General features: G+C 36.2%; 5 protein-coding genes across 5 annotated transcripts; 2 read left to right on the top strand and 3 right to left on the bottom strand.

Annotated features, from left to right (window-relative positions):
* Nucleotides 1–1,974: 1,974 nt before the first annotated feature.
* On the top strand, nt 1,975–2,554 carry MONOS_16268 (uncharacterized protein; the record flags this gene model as incomplete). Its single annotated transcript, XM_067869180.1, has 2 exons — nt 1,975–1,984; nt 2,220–2,554. 2 exons carry the CDS (start codon nt 1,975–1,977, stop codon nt 2,552–2,554), a joined length of 345 nt encoding a protein of 114 aa, XP_067720273.1.
* Nucleotides 2,555–4,847: 2,293 nt separating this feature from the next.
* Nucleotides 4,848–6,996, top strand: MONOS_16267 (uncharacterized protein; the record flags this gene model as incomplete). The annotated part of the gene is made up of 3 exons (XM_067869179.1): nt 4,848–4,922; nt 5,164–5,440; nt 5,639–6,996. The coding sequence occupies 3 exons, from the start codon at nt 4,848–4,850 to the stop codon at nt 6,994–6,996; spliced, it is 1,710 nt and encodes a 569-aa protein (XP_067720272.1).
* A 2,521-nt stretch (nt 6,997–9,517) lies between these two features.
* On the bottom strand, nt 9,518–11,143 carry MONOS_16607 (uncharacterized protein; the record flags this gene model as incomplete). Its single annotated transcript, XM_067869501.1, has 1 exon — nt 9,518–11,143. One exon carries the CDS (start codon nt 11,141–11,143, stop codon nt 9,758–9,760), a length of 1,386 nt encoding a protein of 461 aa, XP_067720271.1. The 3' UTR covers nt 9,518–9,757.
* Nucleotides 11,144–12,177: 1,034 nt separating this feature from the next.
* On the bottom strand, nt 12,178–12,627 carry MONOS_16608 (uncharacterized protein; the record flags this gene model as incomplete). The annotated part of the gene is made up of 1 exon (XM_067869502.1): nt 12,178–12,627. One exon carries the CDS (start codon nt 12,625–12,627, stop codon nt 12,178–12,180), a length of 450 nt encoding a protein of 149 aa, XP_067720270.1.
* A 3,234-nt stretch (nt 12,628–15,861) lies between these two features.
* MONOS_16273 (uncharacterized protein) lies at nt 15,862–16,380 on the bottom strand (the record flags this gene model as incomplete). Its single annotated transcript, XM_067869185.1, has 1 exon — nt 15,862–16,380. The coding sequence occupies one exon, from the start codon at nt 16,378–16,380 to the stop codon at nt 15,862–15,864; it is 519 nt and encodes a 172-aa protein (XP_067720269.1).
* Between the last annotated feature and the right edge of the window lie 4,906 nt (nt 16,381–21,286).

The raw sequence follows: 21,286 nt of genomic DNA, 5'->3' as shown, positions 1-21,286 counted from the left end.
AATAATGAAATTTTTGTTTTATTTGAAAATAAAACAAAAGGAACTTTTCAAAAATATTTTGACATATTCAAAATATCCTCATTCATTCTAATTGATCCAGCCTGACAAAAATCCATGAACTTCTCAAGCAAACCCGCCTGTCTCCTGTGTGTCAACCATTTCATGGGAAAAATCTTGGAAAAGTCTTGCGATCTATTTTTTCATTCCAGCTTTTCTGTTCCTTTGAAAACACAATCACTGTCTTTATCTTCATCCCGTCTTTTCATTTGATTCAATTTGCGACTGCTCCTCAACGGCTGTTTATATTTCTTCTTCGTGATCATATCTGTGAAATCTGATTCAAATTCCGACTCGCTGGATCTCGATCTGCTTCTTCTCCATGCTCGTTCCCTCTTCACTTTTCTCATTGGTAGCATCCCCGTAGCTCCAGACTGCATTGGCAGTGTTTGGCTTCTTGAAATTTCTTCAATCATGTCTTCTACCCTTGAAAGCCTGTAAATCAAATCATTTCTTCTGTCCTCACCATCGCTATTTGGCACTCTAACAGTATCTTGAGTCATTCAACCTGCGGACAATGGTATGTAAAGAAATTAAATTGTAGGCGAAGTTTGATAAAAATCACCGATAAATTATATTAATACTCATTAATAAGGAGCAAACCTGCTCCTTGCGATTGTTGATTCTCTCCATTGCGAATCAACCATTTTGTTCATATTATCAAACATTTCTTTCGTGAAAACAGATTTCAATTCTTCTTCATCCATCTCGTTTATCGCTTCATTCTCCACTTTATTTTTTGCATCTGCTCTTCCTTATTCCAGCATCCAAGCCCAGAAAGCAATTCTTCGAAATTTAATAAACAAATAAAAAAAACCACTCATCACAAACTCAAACACAAATCCAACGTGAACAAACCAGTGTCCTTTTCGGTGACAGCCATCTCCCGCATTTCCACAGCCATGGAACATCCAGTAAAAATTCTCATTTTGTACATTTGCATGAAAAACTAAAACACAACCAGAGAGAAAAAATAATGAGCAGCAATAAAATCTCTTTGTCAATACAAAACTTGGACCCTACACTCCAACAATTTTCTGTTTTTTTTTTTTTGGCAAGAAATTTTCAAGAAAATCAACACTTTAACTCTGTTTTTCTTTATTTGTTATGGATTCAATGATCATCAGATTTGAAAAAACGGAATATTCCATTCACATAATGAGAAATCCGTGAGTGAACATTGCCTGTAGGGCTAGAAATATTATTTCCTGTGTGACAACAGACAATGGTGGAGATGCAATTATGCTGAAATTCTGCCTGATGATTATTGAGAATTGGAAGATAGAAGAAATACAACAATTTCATCAATAACACAAAAAGACATAATGTATGTATTTTGTATTGTTCTATTGATTGTGAAGATATTTCCATCTGTATCCTCTCCAAAGTGCAGGAATCCGAATTATTGTTGAAATGGCCAATCTCCGCTTTGTGGAGCAATACGATGAGAACGGAGCAGATTATTATATAGGCATTGGGAAATAAATGAAGTTACGGAAGATACATGATTTTTATTTGGAACAAGAGGTGAAAACAAATTCGACTGATGTTTTATTGAATGAAGATGAAAAGAAGGAATTGTGTGAAGAACAAAACCTGCACAAAATTATATAGAATTTTGGAACATAAGGTAAAGGAGAAGCTTTTTTGGGCAAAAAATGCAACTGGCAATATCGAGGGAAAGACATTTATTACTTAAAACAGGCAAGAATTCAATGGAAAAAAGGAGAGCCCCAAAATATCAGTTTTATTTAGAAGGTTTTCCTGTTTCTCTGAATGCACAAGGCAGATATGCAAATGGATCTATTCCATTTGGCTTCAATGAATTAGAAATTCGACAAGTTCACCGATTTTGACAAGTGGTTTATTTTGCTTCGATTTGGAGTTGGCAGAGATTGTCTGGAAGATAGAGTTTGGATGTTCTTTCGTTTGAGGGTCTTTCGTTTTTGCTCTGTTTCTTGGAAGCTTTTAGAAGCATCGGGTGTTTTGAAGGGCCAGCGATGGGAACCAGGCAACAGACAGGCAAGCCGAGTGCGAGAACTGCATTGGAGGTGGCTGCCCTTCCGTTTGTGCTTCTCTGCAACCACTTTTCAACTGCAAGCATCAGCCTTGCTCTTCATTTGTCCTCATCTTCGTCTTTGCCTTCGACATCCATTATTCAGGACGACCTGCAAATATCATCTGGGGAGCAGTGTTCTTTTGGGCAAGCGGAGCAGCTGGAGGTGCCCTTCCATCAGCTTCATTTTGTCGTGCATCAAATGTGCCTCAATCTCAGAATGTTGTGTGTGCAGAGGATACGAACGCAGGCGAATCACAAGGAAATGCGTGTGGTGGTGGAGTGTGGGTGCACAGACGGAGCATGCACACTCGGCAAAAGAGGCACTGGATCGGGGGTAGCGCCTCATGCCCAGGAACGCACAATGAGGCGAATGCTCTGATGAAGATATATGTGTGTGCACATAACGGAAGAAGCTGGGCAGAGTGGCGGGCTGGTTGAATGCGAACAGGGAAAGGAGAGGCAGGGAAGGAAGATGTGGCAGGGTGTTGTGAAAAGAGAGGTTGGGAACGGAGGGGGAGGTGAGAGAGAAGAGAGAAAGAATTTGAGGAATAAAAGAAAAGGAGGAAGGGGAAAAGTGCAGAATGAGGCATGGCTATTTAGCGTTTGGGGTGCCTTCTTTCCATCTTATTGAGGGTGCGTGATGGCAAGGTGGGGGAATCTCCTCTTCTGGTGGGGTCGAGGAGAAGGTGGAATTCTTCTGTTGAGAGCGGGAACGCTATCTTTATTGCAGTCTTCTGTGCGCGTATCAGTTGAAGTGGACAGGGCTTGGAGCTAATTGAGATGACAGTGACGACGTCGATGAAAAAAAAGAAAAGAAAAGAAGAATGAAGAAGGAAGAAGGAAGAAGGAAGAAGGAAGAAGGAACTGGGATGACTATGATGAGATGGATGAAGAAACATTTGCAAATTGTCCGACACGAGGATACATGTCTCAGGAGAGATGTTTGCAGTTTGCACAAGTTGTGAACGCTTTCTATTCTGAAAGAGACTGTGGGAATTCTTCTGGACAACGCATGTTCTGGAGACAGCTGTGTATTGTGCTCTTCATGTGGCAAAAATGGATGCTGCCGCCAAAATTGCTTAATCATCCATCCCTCATGCTTGCCATCTCTGTATTCCTTGTTTCACACGACCGCTCACATAGCTTTTCGCAGGTCTTGTCATGCATGATAGTCAGATAATCCGAGAGCCGACCTTCAAACAACTTCCAACATATTCTGCTTCTCCATTTTCGAAGCGTGCTTTTGCGTCGAGAGTTCTGTGGGCAGATGCTGTTTGCAGCTGCACTTCAAGAGAGAAGCACGGGCACTCTTGAAGCACTTGGCTCCTTTGCCTGATTCTTGATCTACCCGAGACAGATTTTCGAAGATGTCTCTCTTCGAAAATCGCGTTCTTCCTCTTTCAAATGGCACATATGCCTTTGTTATTTTGGCATATATTATTATTCGCCTTCTTCGCATATATCAACTTTTTCGCCTTTTCTGTTGTGATCATCTTTTTTACGCTCATGTTTCCTTGTTCTTCATCCATTGCTTTCCAGATGAAGCCAACAAATATGGCGAGTGCCTTCGGGAAGAAAACCTCTTCTGGCGAATAACAACTGAATCCCAATGCTCCTTGATTGAAAGAGCATCTCCTCCCTTTCCATTTCTCTTCCTGGTCTTTATTCTTGTTTTTATTTCTGATTGTGGGTATTTCTTGTTCGGCAGGCAAGATTGGCAAAGAAGAAAAAGAGGAAGAAAGAGTCCATTTGATATTTTGGCAGGTGATGTTTTGTTGTGAGAATCTTTTTCATTGTTTCGATGGAGGATGTGCTGCATGGTGGAATCGATTTGGGAGGGAATTGAAGAGAAGAAAAGAAAAGAAGAGAGGGGGATGACAAAGATAATGATTTTGCCTGGTGATCTACCAAGCAAAGCACAGTCTGCTTCTTCTTTGTTTTACCAAGCAAGCATTTGAATGAAAACTTCTTTCCTGCCAATGTTATCCACATTCTTGTTCGAATTATTCTTTCTGAAGAATTCAAACTGAAGAATCCATTCCTGGTTGCAACAAGCAAATTATTAATATGTCTATGCTCGTTTTGGCAATGATCGATATTTCTGAGGGAGGAGCGATCTGGATGGAGTGCCATGACGAGTGTGGTTTCTGAAGCATCAGGAGAGTGGAGCAGTCTTTTGCTGTGGGAAGGTCGAATGATCAGATTCAGATGACACTTGCTGTTTAGTGTTGCAAGCAGAGGAAGAAAATGAAAGAAGAAGAGAAGAAGAGAGGAGGAGGAGGAGGAAGAACATTTTGAGGGAAAGAGGAAGAAATGGGAAAGAAGGTTTTGAGAAAATTGATAATGTTGAGTGGAGATGTGGGGAAAGAAGAGGAAGCCGAAGACAGAAAATGACATTTCGTGTGAGGAGCGAGGAAAGTGCGAGAAGGAAGAGAAAGACGCATGAGCGTTGCATCCTATGAATTTATGAACAGAGGATTTGAGTTTTCTCGTTTGATCAATTGCAATCATTTTATTTTATTTTATTCTTATTTTTATATATTTTTGGTGTGTATGTGAGAAATATTTATTGATTTATATGATTTGGTTTTGGGAGATTTGAATTTTTGAGGGAACATTCAGCACCCATGCCAGCACATGGAGTTGAGAAAAGACAGATCTGGAGAAGAATGTGAAACGATGACAGAAGTGAGCAGTGAAATGAATATGATCGGGGATATTTGAAGGATTAATGAGGCGGATTGAAAAGAAGGGGATGATGAGACAGAAGAGAGAGAGGGAAATTGAAGAAATGGCTGAAGAAGGAGTCTGACAAGAATTTGAGAAAAAGAAGGAATGAATTAGAAAATTGATTGAAAAGGAATGAATAGAGAGGAAAACGAGGAAAAAGGAATTTGAAGAGAGAATGTTTTGAGGAACATTTGAAGAAGAGTGGGAAAAAGGGAAGATGATGAATAATTTTTGAGGGGAAGTGGAAGTCATAAGTTGAGTTAAACCAAATATCATTGGAGAATGATGATAATTGTTGTTTAGTGTGTGGAAGGAAGGGGAGCGTGGTTGTGGTGAGAGGGTGCGTTGTGGAGATGGGGAAGGACAATGAGGGAGGGGCATTTGATCTGAGTGGGAGCATTGGGGTGTTGACAAACATCACATTGAAAGGATGGAGAAGAGGGGGAGAGATATACTCGGGAAGGCTGTTTGGAGGGAAGGGATATGGAGGGGAGAAGGGTGGAGGTGAAGAAAAAGGTGATGGAGAAGGAGAAAGAGGAAGGGGAAGAGGAAGAGGAAGAGAAGGAGGTGGATATGGAGAAGGCATTGAAGGGAGTATTTCGGTGAGTGAATCACGATTCTCTTCTTTTTGTGTCTCATCAGCCCCATTCCTCTCATCCCCTTCCATTCCCCTAATATCCCTCTCTCATTTGACATTTTTCAATATCTCAACAGCAAATGATGCATGTTCACCTTCAACGACTACGTCAGTCCAAACCACATGTTTTATGAATAGTTGTTCATTTTCATCAGTGTGTGATGCGTATGAAGGAGGAATTGTCCCTTCCCTCAACAATCCCTATGCCTCTCTGACAGTCTCAAATACATCATTTATTGGGTGTTGTCGGACAAGGAATGTTGTATGTGAAGGAAATGCAGATAATAAGAAACAGCCAGACAGACAGAACGAAACATTCAATGGAGCAAACACATTCACTTGGTGCGAATGGAGTGAATCGAAGGCAACAGGAAACGGTGAGACATATTCCGATGGCGCTTCGAACGGTGGTGCGATATTCATGTATGGTCAATCGTCGGCCACTGTTTCAGTTTCGCATTGTGCATTCAATGAATGTGTCGCGCATTGGTGTGGCGGAGGTATTAGTTGCTATAATATTAAATCGGTTGAAATTGTGAACAACACCTTCGATTCGTGTACTGCGCAAAATTATTTGGGAGGAGGAGTGTTCGTTTATACGATTTCAACGTGTGTTCGGATCAGCGGATGTGAATTCCAGAAATGCAAAGCGACTTACAATGGAGGAGGACTTTTTCTTGAAAATTTTCAGGTTTCGGAAACAAACTGTATTGGAACAGAAAATGGAGGAGGAGAGAGTGCGTGTGTGTTTGACTGCAGTTTCACTTCATGTTCACTTACAAGCACAGGCGGTGGAGGCATGTATTGTTACAATATTCCTACAGCATTCAAAATGAGGAGCATTCAGTTTATTTCATGTTCAGCATTAAGAGAGGGAGGAGGATTGTTTTTCAGACCAGAAAAAACAGAAAAGCCAGTCAACGAAACTTATTGCTTCTTCTTATTTTTTCATGAATGCAGTTGCAGAGATATAAATAATCCACGCGGACATGACGTTGAGTATGTCGATACATACAATCTGTATTTAGAGTCAGGAAATCCATTTTATGAATGTTATACCACAAACACAGATGATAAGAGAATATGCTTTGCATACAATTATGCAAATGCAAGTGTTTGGACATATGATCAAACAATGAAAATGGATTGGCTGAAGGACAAGACAATTTATGTGTCAGTGAAAGGGAGTGATGGATATGAGCTGTGTGGGGCAAATGAATCAAATCCGTGTCTGACAGTGAAGAAGGCACTTGAGATGTGTGAGGTGCAGATTAGCTTGACAATCACATTGATGGAAGGGGATCATCAAAGCGAGGCAACAACTATTGAGATTGGGACAAAGAAGATTTCGGTCATTGGGAAAGGCAAAGATAAGAGCGCGATTGGAACAGGAGCCCTTTCATCAACTGGAGAGTTGTTCAGCGTGACGACAGGTCATCTGGGGATGAGAAAGCTAAAGATTGATAGTAACTCGCATTCAAGTCCTTGTTCACACATTCTTGAATTCTGTTAATGAGGTGTGCTTTAGAGATACTTGTGAAAAAGCAGGAAATATCTATTTGTTTTGTGTAAGCTATCTTTTCACATAGAATTGTTTTTAAAAATGTTGCGAGTACAAAGGCATTTATTGTTCATTAAAAACTGTCTTGTAATACTTTTTAATGAACAATGGAATATTTTTCTTTTATTTTTCACATTAAAAGCAATCATTTCAATTAATTATATGAGTACATAACATTTTTTTGAGTTTGCTCATTATTTTTGAATCGCATACGCAAAAATAATTCAATTTCGAAACAGTAATTTAGAGTCGTATCGAACATTTTTTATAAAACATTTTTCCAGTTTTTTCAGTAATTATTAACAAGTGTTAAATAATCAGTGCTTTTTTTAAAAGAGTGCATTTTATTATTTTTATAGGTCAAGTTTTTTTTTTTTTTTTTTTTTTTTTTTTTTTTTTTTTTGTATTAACGGCTCCATTTTTTTATTGGCACCAAATTTTTGAAGAGAAAAATGTTTAAAATGCAAATTTTTATAACAAAAATAACAAAATTTGGATAAAAATTATTTCATATTTTTCTCTTTGCAGTTCTTTGATCTGAATCATTTTCTTCGTTGATATTATCTTCATCATCATGTTAATTTTTTTGAAAAACTCTTTTCTTCTTGGACTTTAACGGAAGGACTTTCTTGATATTTTTTATTTCTTATTCCGCTTCATCATATTTCATTCTTATTCGATTGAATAAATCCTTTTCCACATTTCTAAAAGCACATCATTTGTTAGTACTTTACAGTAAAAATCAAGTCTGTTTGAGTCAGATGGCTAAGTATAGGAAAAGAATTTTGGTTATTTACGTAGAATAGGGCTAGAAGATTTGAACAAAATATCACTAACTTCGATGTTATTTTTAATGAAGGACAGGGCAAATGCCGAGTGAAGAGCTTAGTGTAATACATCTGCCAATACCTTTCAATTTGGCGAAGAAGTTGAAGAGTGTGGGATTACGATGGATGAGCTCAAAACAGATTTTAGAACGGTAAATATACCTCTATCAAAGGATTAGGAAATGAGTGTGGTACACTTAAAATAATTCTAATTCGAAATTAAAAAATTCTTATTCGAAAAATAATAATTCGATTTCGAATTTAATTTTTGACAGTATTTTTTCTATTTCATGATGATGGATTTCAGTGAATAGTATGTTGTACAGTTTGTGCAAAAAATATTGGACAAGATCGATATCTCAATAACTGTAAGAGAAATAATTCTGACAATTTTCCTCAAAATACATCCCATCAATGCAAACTCAATTGATATTCATAACTTTTATTATTTACTCGTTTGTGCTCAGAAAAAAAATAATTTATAAAATCTCAGAGAAACTCAAAATCACGTTTCTCCGAAATTTCAAAAATTGATATTTTTGACCACAAATGAAGCTGCTTTCAAAGTCTTGTTTATCAAATGAGTTTGTGTTGATGGGATGTATTTTGAGGAAAATTGTCAGAATTATTTCTCTTACAGTTATTGAGATATCGATCTTGTCCAATATTTTTTGCACAAACTGTACAACATACTATTCACTGAAATCCATCATCATGAAATAGAAAAAATACTGTCAAAAATTAAATTCGAAATCGAATTATTATTTTTCGAATAAGAATTTTTTAATTTCGAATTAGAATTATTTTAAGTGTACCACACTCATTTCCTAATCCTTTGATAGAGGTATATTTACCGTTCTAAAATCTGTTTTGAGCTCATCCATCGTAATCCCACACTCTTCAACTTCTTCGCCAAATTGAAAGGTATTGGCAGATGTATTACACTAAGCTCTTCACTCGGCATTTGCCCTGTCCTTCATTAAAAATAACATCGAAGTTAGTGATATTTTGTTCAAATCTTCTAGCCCTATTCTACGTAAATAACCAAAATTCTTTTCCTATACTTAGCCATCTGACTCAAACAGACTTGATTTTTACTGTAAAGTACTAACAAATGATGTGCTTTTAGAAATGTGGAAAAGGATTTATTCAATCGAATAAGAATGAAATATGATGAAGCGGAATAAGAAATAAAAAATATCAAGAAAGTCCTTCCGTTAAAGTCCAAGAAGAAAAGAGTTTTTCAAAAAAATTAACATGATGATGAAGATAATATCAACGAAGAAAATGATTCAGATCAAAGAACTGCAAAGAGAAAAATATGAAATAATTTTTATCCAAATTTTGTTATTTTTGTTATAAAAATTTGCATTTTAAACATTTTTCTCTTCAAAAATTTGGTGCCAATAAAAAAATGGAGCCGTTAATACAAAAAAAAAAAAAAAAAAAAAAAAAAAAAAAAAAAAAAAAAACTGACCTATAAAAATAATAAAATGCACTCTTTTAAAAAAAGCACTGATTATTTAACACTTGTTAATAATTACTGAAAAAACTGGAAAAATGTTTTATAAAAAATGTTCGATACGACTCTAAATTACTGTTTCGAAATTGAATTATTTTTTGCGTATGCGATTCAAAAATAATGAGCAAACTCAAAAAAATGTTATGTACTCATATAATTAATTGAAATGATTGCTTTTAATGTGAAAAATAAAAAGAAAAATATTCCATTGTTCATTAAAAAGTATTACAAGACAGTTTTTAATGAACAATAAATGCCTTTGTACTCGCAACATTTTTAAAAACAATTCTATGTGAAAAGATAGCTTACACAAAACAAATAGATATTTCCTGCTTTTTCACAAGTATCTCTAAAGCACACCTCATTAACAGAATTCAAGAATGTGTGAACAAGGACTTGAATGCGAGTTACTATCAATCTTTAGCTTTCTCATCCCCAGATGACCTGTCGTCACGCTGAACAACTCTCCAGTTGATGAAAGGGCTCCTGTTCCAATCGCGCTCTTATCTTTGCCTTTCCCAATGACCGAAATCTTCTTTGTCCCAATCTCAATTGTTGTTGCCTCGCTTTGATGATCCCCTTCCATCAATGTGATTGTCAAGCTAATCTGCACCTCACACATCTCAAGTGCCTTCTTCACTGTCAGACACGGATTTGATTCATTTGCCCCACACAGCTCATATCCATCACTCCCTTTCACTGACACATAAATTGTCTTGTCCTTCAGCCAATCCATTTTCATTGTTTGATCATATGACCAAGCACCTGCATTTGCATAATTGTATGCAAAGCAAATCCTTTTATCGTTTGTGTTTGTGGTGTAACATTCATGAAATGGATTTCCTGAATCCAAATACAGATTGTATGTATCGACATACTCAACGTCATGTCCGCGTGGATTATTTATATCTCTGCAACTGCATTCATGAAAAAATAAGAAGAAGCAATAAGTTTCGTTGACTGGCTTTTCTGTTTTTTCTGGTCTGAAAAACAATCCTCCTCCCTCTCTTAATGCTGAACATGAAATAAACTGAATGCTCCTCATTTTGAATTGCGTGGCAGGAACATTTTGACAAAGCATGCCTCCACCAGCAGTATTTGCAACAGAGCATGAAGTGAAACAGCAGTCAAACACACACGCACTCTCCCCTCCTCCATTTTCTGTTCCAATACAGTTTGTTTCCGAAACCTGAAAATTTTCAAGATAAAGCCCTCCTCCCACTCGATCTGCTTTGCAATTCTGGAATTCACATCCGCTGATCCGAACACATGTTGAAATTAATACAGCATAAATACCTCCTCCATAATAACTTTGAGAAGCACAAGTGTTGAATGAGTTGCTTACAAATTCAATAGACTTGATTGAACGGCACATGATTCCGCCTCCGCCATAATGAGCATAGCAGTCGTTGAACGTGCAATGAGAAACTGTTAGTTCTCCAGAATTGAGATTGTACATGCGAATTGCTCCACCATTGGAAGCTTCATCAGCATAATCATCTTTGCTTCCATTAGCCTTCGATCCATTCCATTCGCACCAAGTGAATGAATTAGCTCCATTATCTGTTGTGTTTTGTCTCCCTGGAGTCAACTTTCCATCTGCAGTTCCATTAATATTAACGTTTCTTGTTCTGCAACACCCAATGAATGATGTGTTTGAGGCAGTAAAAGAGGCATAGGGATTGTTGAGGGAATGAACAATCCCTCCTTCATACACATCACAGACCGATGAAAATGAGCAACTGCTCATCAAACATGTGGTTTGGACTGACGTAGTCGTTGAAGGTGAACATGCATCATTTGCTGTTGAGATATTGAAAAATGTCAAATGAGAGAGGGATATTAGGGGAATGGAAGGTGAAGAGAAAAAATCGGCAAATAGAAGAGAAATGAAATTCGTTCACAAAAATTCTTCCTGTTCATTCTCCCCTTCCCCACGCATCTTGGCAAAGCGTCGCAAAATATCATTATGTGGCTGTATCCCTTATTCTGCCTCTTCTTTTGCTGCTGCTTCCAAAAAGATTTTTGTTAAAAAAAATTCCACAAAAATTTCTTCCCCATTCTCTTCAGTTTTTTCCATTTCGCTCATTCTGCCAAACGCTCTTCGGTTGCTGTTTTCTTCCAATTTTTCCCAGGACTGTCCCAGAAAAAAGTTGTGTTTCCACATCCCATGTTTCATGCTCCCCCAGCGCTTCTGACAGCACCTGATCGCATCACACATCAATCAAATTAAAAAAAATACAAATACAAATAAAAAATGGAACATGAAGAAAATGAACAAACAAGAATAAAATACCTCCACAAATCTTCATTTCCCTTCACTCCCCTCATCCCCTGTTTGCCTCTCTCCAAATACCTCTCACCCCAACATCATCCACTCCAAGCACCACACCACACCACACCTTCGCCTTTCATATCCAATTCCAAATAAAGAAAAAATTAAATGTTGTTTTCACACGCTCTTCCATTGCCCATTCAACCTCACTCTCACCATTCTTCTCTTCTCATCTTCCTCCATCCAGCCCTCATTCCAAAAAAAAAATATAAAATATCTCTTCTTCCCCTCTTCTTCTCATTCTTCAAGCAAGGCTTAAAAAAAACACTCTGCACCCATTCAGTATCCCTCAGACAACATGTGATGGCTTTCCATGCATCTTTCGGCAATTCACTCAATATCTTCAATAAAAAAAATAAAGAAATAAACAGAAAATTTAATATAAAAAATATATATAAATTCTTATGAAACAAATCATCAAACATGTCTCCTCTTTCACCATGAAAGGCTCACAAAACAATCGTACATTCCCTTTCCTGTGCTGCCTCGACTGCCCAGATGAGCATGACTGCATCCCCAAACATCCTGTCTCGACCTCTCATCCCCATCTCCTTGCTCCCCATCCCCTCCTCCATTCTCATATTGTTCATGTTAGCTATCGTCGATGTGTGCCTTCCAACACACACCCACCTCAATCCTCTTTTATCATCCCCACCCATCAGCTCCCAAAGTACAACATCCAACTCGCTTTTGTCACCCCCTTTAAAATAAAAAATATGTCTGTATAAATTCCACTTGCAATGTGTTCCTCCACCAAGCAGGCACTCCACCCCGCACTCTCCATTCCCTTCCCTTTCCTGCTCCTTCTCACAAACATTGTTTCCCACGCTCGCCTTTCTTTTCCAAAAAACGAACTGCTGAAAAATCATCCCATCAAACATAGCTGCTGCAAGCACCATTTTCTCTATGTGCGCATCCGCTTCTCTGATCAGCCACAAGCTGAACCCTGCTCCCCACAAACAATCTCGCTTATAAATCAAACACTGCCAAACATATGAAATTCAGAAAATGAATAAAATATCCGCCAAACAAGTTTAATTTTTGTTTCCACACACCCTTCTCAACCACGTCCATTTTCACTCAGCCATTGCCGAGAAAAGAAAATATCAAAATGATTTGTTGGTTTGAGTCTTTTTTGTAATGGATTCAATGATCATCAGATTTGAAAAAACGGAATATTCCATTCACATAATGAGAAATCCGTGAGTGAACATTGCCTGTAGGGCTAGAAATATTATTTCCTGCGTGACAACAGACAATGGTGGAGATGCAATAATTCTGAAATTCTGACCTGATGATTGTTGGTAATTGGGTGGCCAAGGGGAACACAACAATTTCATCAATCACACAAAAAGACATAATGTATGTAATTTTCATTGTTCTATTGATTGTGAAGATATTTCCGTCTGTATCCCTTCCAAAGTGCAGGAATCCGAATTATTGTTGAAATGGCCAATCCCCGCTTTGTGGAGCAATACGATGAGAACGGAGCAGATTATTATATAGGCATTGGGGATCAAATGTAGTTACGGAAGATACATGATTTTTATTTGGAACAAAAGGTGAAAACAAATTCGACTGACGTTTCATTGAATGAAGATAAAAAGAAGGAATTCTGCAGAGGATAAAATCTGCACAAAATTATATAGAATTTTGGAACATAAGGTAAAGGAGAAGCTTTTTTGGGCAAAAAATGCAACTGGCAATATCGAGGGAAGGAAATTTATTACATAAAAAAGGCAAGAATTCAACGAAAAAAAAGGAGAGCCCCAAAATATCAGTTTTATTTATAAGGTTTTCCTGTTTTTCGGACTGTGCTGGGTAGACATGGAAGGCTGCGAAATTCTATTTCTGATTCCGCTTTTGCTTCAAAAGAGTGGAGAAACGCCAACTACGAGACATCCAATTATCGAATATTTGTTGGCAGTTGAACAACATTCAGGCCAACCGCTTTTGGATTTCATTCTTCGAAGGGACAGCCATTTTGAGTGAGCAATGTGATTATCATTCGAAGTTTGCTTTCTTCGATACCACAGCCGATGAAAGAGAATTCGATGGGTTTTGTTTTCTTCATTTGTTTTTCAACAAAGCTGTTGTTTCGCTCAGCTTCTATGTTTGTACATGGTCCATTGAATTTTGTGCATTGTGCATCAGAGAATGCATTTCAGAAGCATTGTCATCTGCATCAAGAGCATCGATGAATGAATGGCAACATTTCCATCCATCTTCCTCTTCGCTGTTGAAGCACAGCCAACTCATTCTCTTCGTTTTCATCAGGGTTTATCTTCCTCATCCGCGATCTCGTTGGCATTTGATGCCTTCCAATCACGCAGGCCGAAGAGCGACGTCCTTCAAGCACAGAAAGATGAGCATCCCTTCCTTCCTCTGCATCCCCTTTTCGTCTGCTTCAATCTGCCGATCGTTGTCGTCTATTTCTTCTTCCCCTTTTTCTTCTGTGAAGCGAGCTTGGCGAATGCCCAAAAGCACAAAGTGTGGTCATTCAAGCCACAAGCACCCAAAGTCTGCAAACGCTAATTTTTTTTTATTTTTTCGATTGAGATTATCTTCTATCTTCTTTATTTTTTTTTTTATTTCAAGATTTTGAAGGATGGAAAAAGCGACGCAAAAAAACATTTATTTTCTTTGCTTGATCATTTGTTGAAGGAAGGAGCAAGAAGGCGGAGAGGAAGGGACAGGGCAGGACGGAGAGAAGAAGAAGAAGAGGAGGAGGAGGAAGAAGAAGAAGAAGAAGAAGAGAGTAAAAAGAAAAAGAAGAAGATTGAATGAAAGTGAATGGATAGGAATGGCACTTGGGACGGGCCTGTAGGATTTGGTCGAATGGGTTGAAGCGATGCAGAAGCGGAAGGGATGCACAGAGGGTGGATGGTGTGTCATTCTGCTTTGTCTGAATTATTTCTTTGTTTTGAAATTAGTTTTGGAATATGTTTTTTATCATATAACTATATTCAATATTTATTTATTATTTAAATATATTTTGATTTTTCTATTTTTCAATTCAACTTCCGCGTTTCTTTTCCTCATTCTTCTTCTCCATTTTTTTTTAAAATCAACTTCGATCGCCTCTGTTTTATATTTGCATATCTGACAAATGAATATTCTTTATTCTTATCGATTTCATGACATTCTATGATATCAGCTCCCTGTTTCTTCTTCCTCTTCTTCCTCTTCTTCCTCTTCTTCCTCTTCTTCCTCTTCTTCCTCTTCTTCCTCTTCTTTCTCCACTTCCTCTTCTTCTTTATTATTATAGTTGTTATTGTTAGGAAAACGATGAGAAACGTGAATGTTGGCCTCTACAAAAGTTGCGAGGAGGGAAGGATGGCAGGCATCCAAGCGTAATGCCGCCGAGGTTGTTTCCTTTGCAGTTTGAGCAGTCAGCATTGAAAGAAGTGTGATGCAGATAGGCGATTGGTGTTTTCTCGCTGAGTGTGTATCTTTTTGTGGATGGGGCAGAAAGTGTGATTATTAGGCGGAAGGGGAAGAAGGGGACTTTGAGATTGGGAATTGGGAATTGCAGATTGGAGGCTTATTGAGGAATGAGCGAGGTGCAAGCGTGTAGAACAACAGGAGACGCTGTTTGCATTTCCTGTTTTGCTGGAAGAAAAAAGGAAAGGAAAGGAAATAAAGAGACAAGAATTAAAATTCGAAGAAAGGGAAGAAGGTTTGCTTTGCTTTCAATATTTTATTATTATTCAAAAATTATCTCTTGGTGTTTCTGTTATTATTGTTGTTGCGAACGTGCCAGCGGCATTAGAGCAGTTGGAAAGATTTTTGAAAGTGATGCAGAAATGTTGCGTTTGAACAAAAAAGCGAGTTCAACAATTCTTGGAGCTTGAGAAGAACATCGGGGAACAGCTTCATGATATCTTACAAAAGCAAAAGTTTTGTCGAAAAGGTGCACGTGGACTTTTTAGAAGGAGTTCTTTATACGCAGCAAAAGAATCGGGAAAGTGCATAAAAGCATTGGGATATTGAGGAACATCACATTAAAAGCATGGGGAAGAGGCAGAAAAGAGGAATTCAAGCTTGCTTGGATATTTTTCAATATTGCACAGAGAAGCAATACAGGCTTATGGCAAATAAGTGAAGGGAAAGGAAGAATTTCTGTGAGTGAGTCAAGCCCCGTTCCTGTCATCCCCTTCCATTCCCCTTATGTCCCTCTCCAGACTCACTTTTTTCAACATCTCAACAGCAAATGATGCATGCTCACCTTCAGCAACTTCGTCAACCCAAACCACATGTTTTATTAACAGTTGCTCATTTTCATCAGTGTGTGATGCATATAATGGCGGGATTGTTCCTTCTCTGAACAACCCCTTGGCCTCCTTGACAGCCTCAAACACCTCATTCATTGGGTGTTGCAGGACAAGGAATGTTGTATGTGAAGGAACATCAGACAGAAAGTTGACTCCAGGGAGACAGAATACAACAGATAACGGAGCGAATACATTTGTTTGGTGCGAATGGAACGGCTCGAAAACAACAGGAGAAAGTGATTCATGGACTGATGGAATATCGAGTGGAGGGGCAATCTGTGTGAATGGTCTATCTTCAGCCTCTGTGTCTGTTTCGCATTGTGTGTTTAATAATTGTTTTGCATACAGCCGGGGTGGGGGGATAATGTGCGCAAGCATAAAAGAAGTTAAAATAGAGAACAATTCATTTAATGCTTGCACCGCGCAAAATCAGCATGGAGGAGGAATGCTCATTTATACAATTTCAACATGTGTTCGGATCAGCGGATGTGAATTCCAGGATTGCACTGCAAACAGTCGCGGAGGAGGACTTTTTCTTGAAAATTTCCAGGTTTCGGGAACAGGATGTGTTGAAGCAGAAAATGGAGAAGGGGGAAGTGCGTGTGTGTTTGACTGCAGTTTCACTTCATGTTCGGTTACAAATTATTATGGTGGAGGCATGCGTTGTTACAATGTTCCTAATCAATTCAAAATGAGGAGCATTCAGTTTATTTCATGTTCGGCAATACAAGAAGGAGGAGGATTGTATATTTATCCATATAGACAAACATCACAAGACAATATAATTTATTGTTATTATTTGTTCTTCCATGAATGCAAATGCTTGGCTAATACTCCACGTGGCCACGATATGATTTTTGTTGATACTCACAATGTCTATTTGAATTCTGGAATTCCGTTCAAAGAATGTTACACCACAAATACTGACAATCAGAGAGTGTGCTTTGCATACAATTATTCGAGTTCAGGATCTTGGGCATATCAGCACACGGAAAAGTGGGATTGGCTGAAGGACAAGACGATATATGTTTCAATGAATGGAAATGATGCATCTCCACTTTGTGGGGCAAATGAAACAAATCCGTGTCTGACGGTAAAGAAGGCGTTTGAGATGTGTGAGGTGCAGATTAGCTTGACAATCACGCTGATGGATGGGAATCACACAAGCGAGACAGCGACTATTGAGATTGGGGAAAAGAAGATTTCGGTCATTGGGAAAGGCAAAGATAAGAGCGCGATTGGAACAGGAGCGCTTTCATCAACAAGAGAGCTATTCAGTGTATCAACAGGCCAACTTGGTTTATTGCACATGAAGGTTGATTGTAACTCAAATTTAAGTCCTTCGCCGAATGTGGTTGTGGTATCTGATGGGAGTGAATGTGCAACAGCAGAAAATATTTTTTCTCTTTTTCTCTATTTTTCTTTTCTTGTATGTTTGTTTGATAATGTTAATGGGCAACTTTGCAAGGAAGCGCAACAAGTTGCAAGTGTCGAGATATCTATGGTGATTTTCTCTCTTTTTCTCTTTCTTGTTTAAGATATTTGCATGCATTAGAAACAATCGGAAAAGAATATTAATGGAAAGTCTGATGAGAAAGCATTGAGTCATGTTAATGCAGAAAACAATTGAGTTTGTTTTTTTTTTAAAAAAGAAAGAAAAAGAATGAGTGAATAAGTTCATATTATGAGTAACTTTGGAACAAATTTTGCAAAGTTTATTGGCCTGGAAGATTATTCAATGCAGCGGATATTTATTTGAAAGCTACAAACCTGGAGTTCGTCAAACACTGATGTATGATTTGTATATTTTGAAATGATGTTACTTGCAGCTAGTAGCCTGATGATGAAAACATTGTTTTGTGTATTACACACTCTTTCTTTGTTTTTTGTTGAACATTATTATGCGAGACTTGCTATATTGGAGGTTATTGGCAGACAAATGGAAACTATAAAAACTCGGAATTAAAAATATCGATTCTTTCCGAATTATCACAATTCATATGCATTTGGTTTTAATGTATGTTCAAATCATTTCAGTTAAATTTCCTTTTTATTTCCTTTTCTATTTTTATTTATTTATTTATTTATTTTTTTTTTCTATCTTTTTTCGTTCTTTCTTTTTTTTTCTCCTTTATTCAAAAATCGAAATTGTTGTTGATGTCAATAAATGCTTGTTTGTAACAGTGATTCTATTTCATTTGAAGCACATTCAATTAAGATGTTTGTATTAAGAAGCTAATTTAAAAATATATATGAAATATAGAGTTAATAGTTCAATAATAATGAATATGGAAAGCAAATCTATCAAAAACAAGCATTAATAAATAAATAATTGTTGATGTTTTTTCTATTTATTCTTTTTTTTTCTATAATTGATATGTTGCACGAAATCAAATTTTTTTCCATATTTTCTTTTGGTTTGTTTGTCATTTCAATAATGTGTATTGAAAAAATGCTTTGATTTTTGTTTCTTGTTACAAGGCATGAAAATAGTTGACTGTTTGAATTTAATAAAATACTGAGGGTTCCGGATCTCTTTTATTCTTTTTCTCATCTTTTCCTTTCTATTCTTTTTTGTTCGATTATTTCAAATTATTCGATATTCTCGAAAGGCATTGCTCATATTCTGACCTTTTATTAAAAAAATATCTCAAATGGGGGAAAATACGGACTTTCAAGCTTTTTTTGCTCAAGGCATTGAAAATTTGCTTCACACATAACTTTATTTCACTTTCTCAGATTTCAAAATAAATTTGATTTTCATGTACGAAAACAGGCATCGTAGAAAAAGAAACATAAATCATTGTGTCATTTCACGAATTTCAAAAAATGGACCCATTTTTATTGTGTCTTTTGAATTCAAAATGTTAATGAAAAGGACATAATTTTTCAATGAAAATGCCTGAAGGAGAATAATTTTCCCCATTTGAAAAAAAAAATTCAATGAATATATTCGAACCGAAATTTTTGACAGAAAAAATATGATTTCAAAAACAATCACCCATATCGAACATTATTATAATTTTTTTAACAAACACAATTATCTGTGAATAAAATTTTTTTTCCATATTCATCTTTTAATCACAGAACCAAATATTAGTGTGAGTTTTTTCAGATGACTTCATGTAATTTTATTTCTTTATTTGAATCTGTTATTAAAATTGTAATAAAAATATGACAAAAACTTTTTCAACTGGGAGCCAATTGTTTTCTGATGGTTTTGAATTGAAAAGAAAATCAAATTGAAATAAATGCAAATTAGAAACATTGGATACAAATATGATTGAGACGATTAAAATTGAATATTAACATAATTATCATTATTTGCAAATTTTCATGAACAATTACACTCAATAATTAGGCTCTGTGATTAAAAGATGAATATGGAAAAAAAATTTTATTCACAGATAATTGTGTTTGTTAAAAAAATTATAATAATGTTCGATATGGGTGATTGTTTTTGAAATCATATTTTTTCTGTCAAAAATTTCGGTTCGAATATATTCATTGAATTTTTTTTTTCAAATGGGGAAAATTATTCTCCTTCAGGCATTTTCATTGAAAAATTATGTCCTTTTCATTAACATTTTGAATTCAAAAGACACAATAAAAATGGGTCCATTTTTTGAAATTCGTGAAATGACACAATGATTTATGTTTCTTTTTCTACGATGCCTGTTTTCGTACATGAAAATCAAATTTATTTTGAAATCTGAGAAAGTGAAATAAAGTTATGTGTGAAGCAAATTTTCAATGCCTTGAGCAAAAAAAGCTTGAAAGTCCGTATTTTCCCCCATTTGAGATATTTTTTTAATAAAAGGTCAGAATATGAGCAATGCCTTTCGAGAATATCGAATAATTTGAAATAATCGAACAAAAAAGAATAGAAAGGAAAAGATGAGAAAAAGAATAAAAGAGATCCGGAACCCTCAGTATTTTATTAAATTCAAACAGTCAACTATTTTCATGCCTTGTAACAAGAAACAAAAATCAAAGCATTTTTTCAATACACATTATTGAAATGACAAACAAACCAAAAGAAAATATGGAAAAAAATTTGATTTCGTGCAACATATCAATTATAGAAAAAAAAAGAATAAATAGAAAAAACATCAACAATTATTTATTTATTAATGCTTGTTTTTGATAGATTTGCTTTCCATATTCATTATTATTGAACTATTAACTCTATATTTCATATATATTTTTAAATTAGCTTCTTAATACAAACATCTTAATTGAATGTGCTTCAAATGAAATAGAATCACTGTTACAAACAAGCATTTATTGACATCAACAACAATTTCGATTTTTGAATAAAGGAGAAAAAAAAAGAAAGAACGAAAAAAGATAGAAAAAAAAAAATAAATAAATAAATAAATAAAAATAGAAAAGGAAATAAAAAGGAAATTTAACTGAAATGATTTGAACATACATTAAAACCAAATGCATATGAATTGTGATAATTCGGAAAGAATCGATATTTTTAATTCCGAGTTTTTATAGTTTCCATTTGTCTGCCAATAACCTCCAATATAGCAAGTCTCGCATAATAATGTTCAACAAAAAACAAAGAAAGAGTGTGTAATACACAAAACAATGTTTTCATCATCAGGCTACTAGCTGCAAGTAACATCATTTCAAAATATACAAATCATACATCAGTGTTTGACGAACTCCAGGTTTGTAGCTTTCAAATAAATATCCGCTGCATTGAATAATCTTCCAGGCCAATAAACTTTGCAAAATTTGTTCCAAAGTTACTCATAATATGAACTTATTCACTCATTCTTTTTCTTTCTTTTTTAAAAAAAAAAACAAACTCAATTGTTTTCTGCATTAACATGACTCAATGCTTTCTCATCAGACTTTCCATTAATATTCTTTTCCGATTGTTTCTAATGCATGCAAATATCTTAAACAAGAAAGAGAAAAAGAGAGAGAAATCACCATAGATATCTCGACACTTGCAACTTGTTGCGCTTCCTTGCAAAGTTGCCCATTAACATTATCAAACAAACATACAAGAAAAGAAAAATAGAGAAAAAGAGAAAAAATATTTTCTGCTGTTGCACATTCACTCCCATCAGATACCACAACCACATTCGGCGAAGGACTTAAATTTGAGTTACAATCAACCTTCATGTGCAATAAACCAAGTTGGCCTGTTGATACACTGAATAGCTCTCTTGTTGATGAAAGCGCTCCTGTTCCAATCGCGCTCTTATCTTTGCCTTTCCCAATGACCGAAATCTTCTTTTCCCCAATCTCAATAGTCGCTGTC

The sequence above is a fragment of the Monocercomonoides exilis genome (assembly GCF_001643675.1).
Source record: "Monocercomonoides exilis strain PA203 chromosome Unknown scaffold55-566112, whole genome shotgun sequence".
In the NCBI taxonomy this organism is placed as follows: domain Eukaryota; phylum Preaxostyla; order Oxymonadida; family Polymastigidae; genus Monocercomonoides; species Monocercomonoides exilis.
This window is presented reverse-complemented; position numbering and strand designations above follow the sequence as displayed.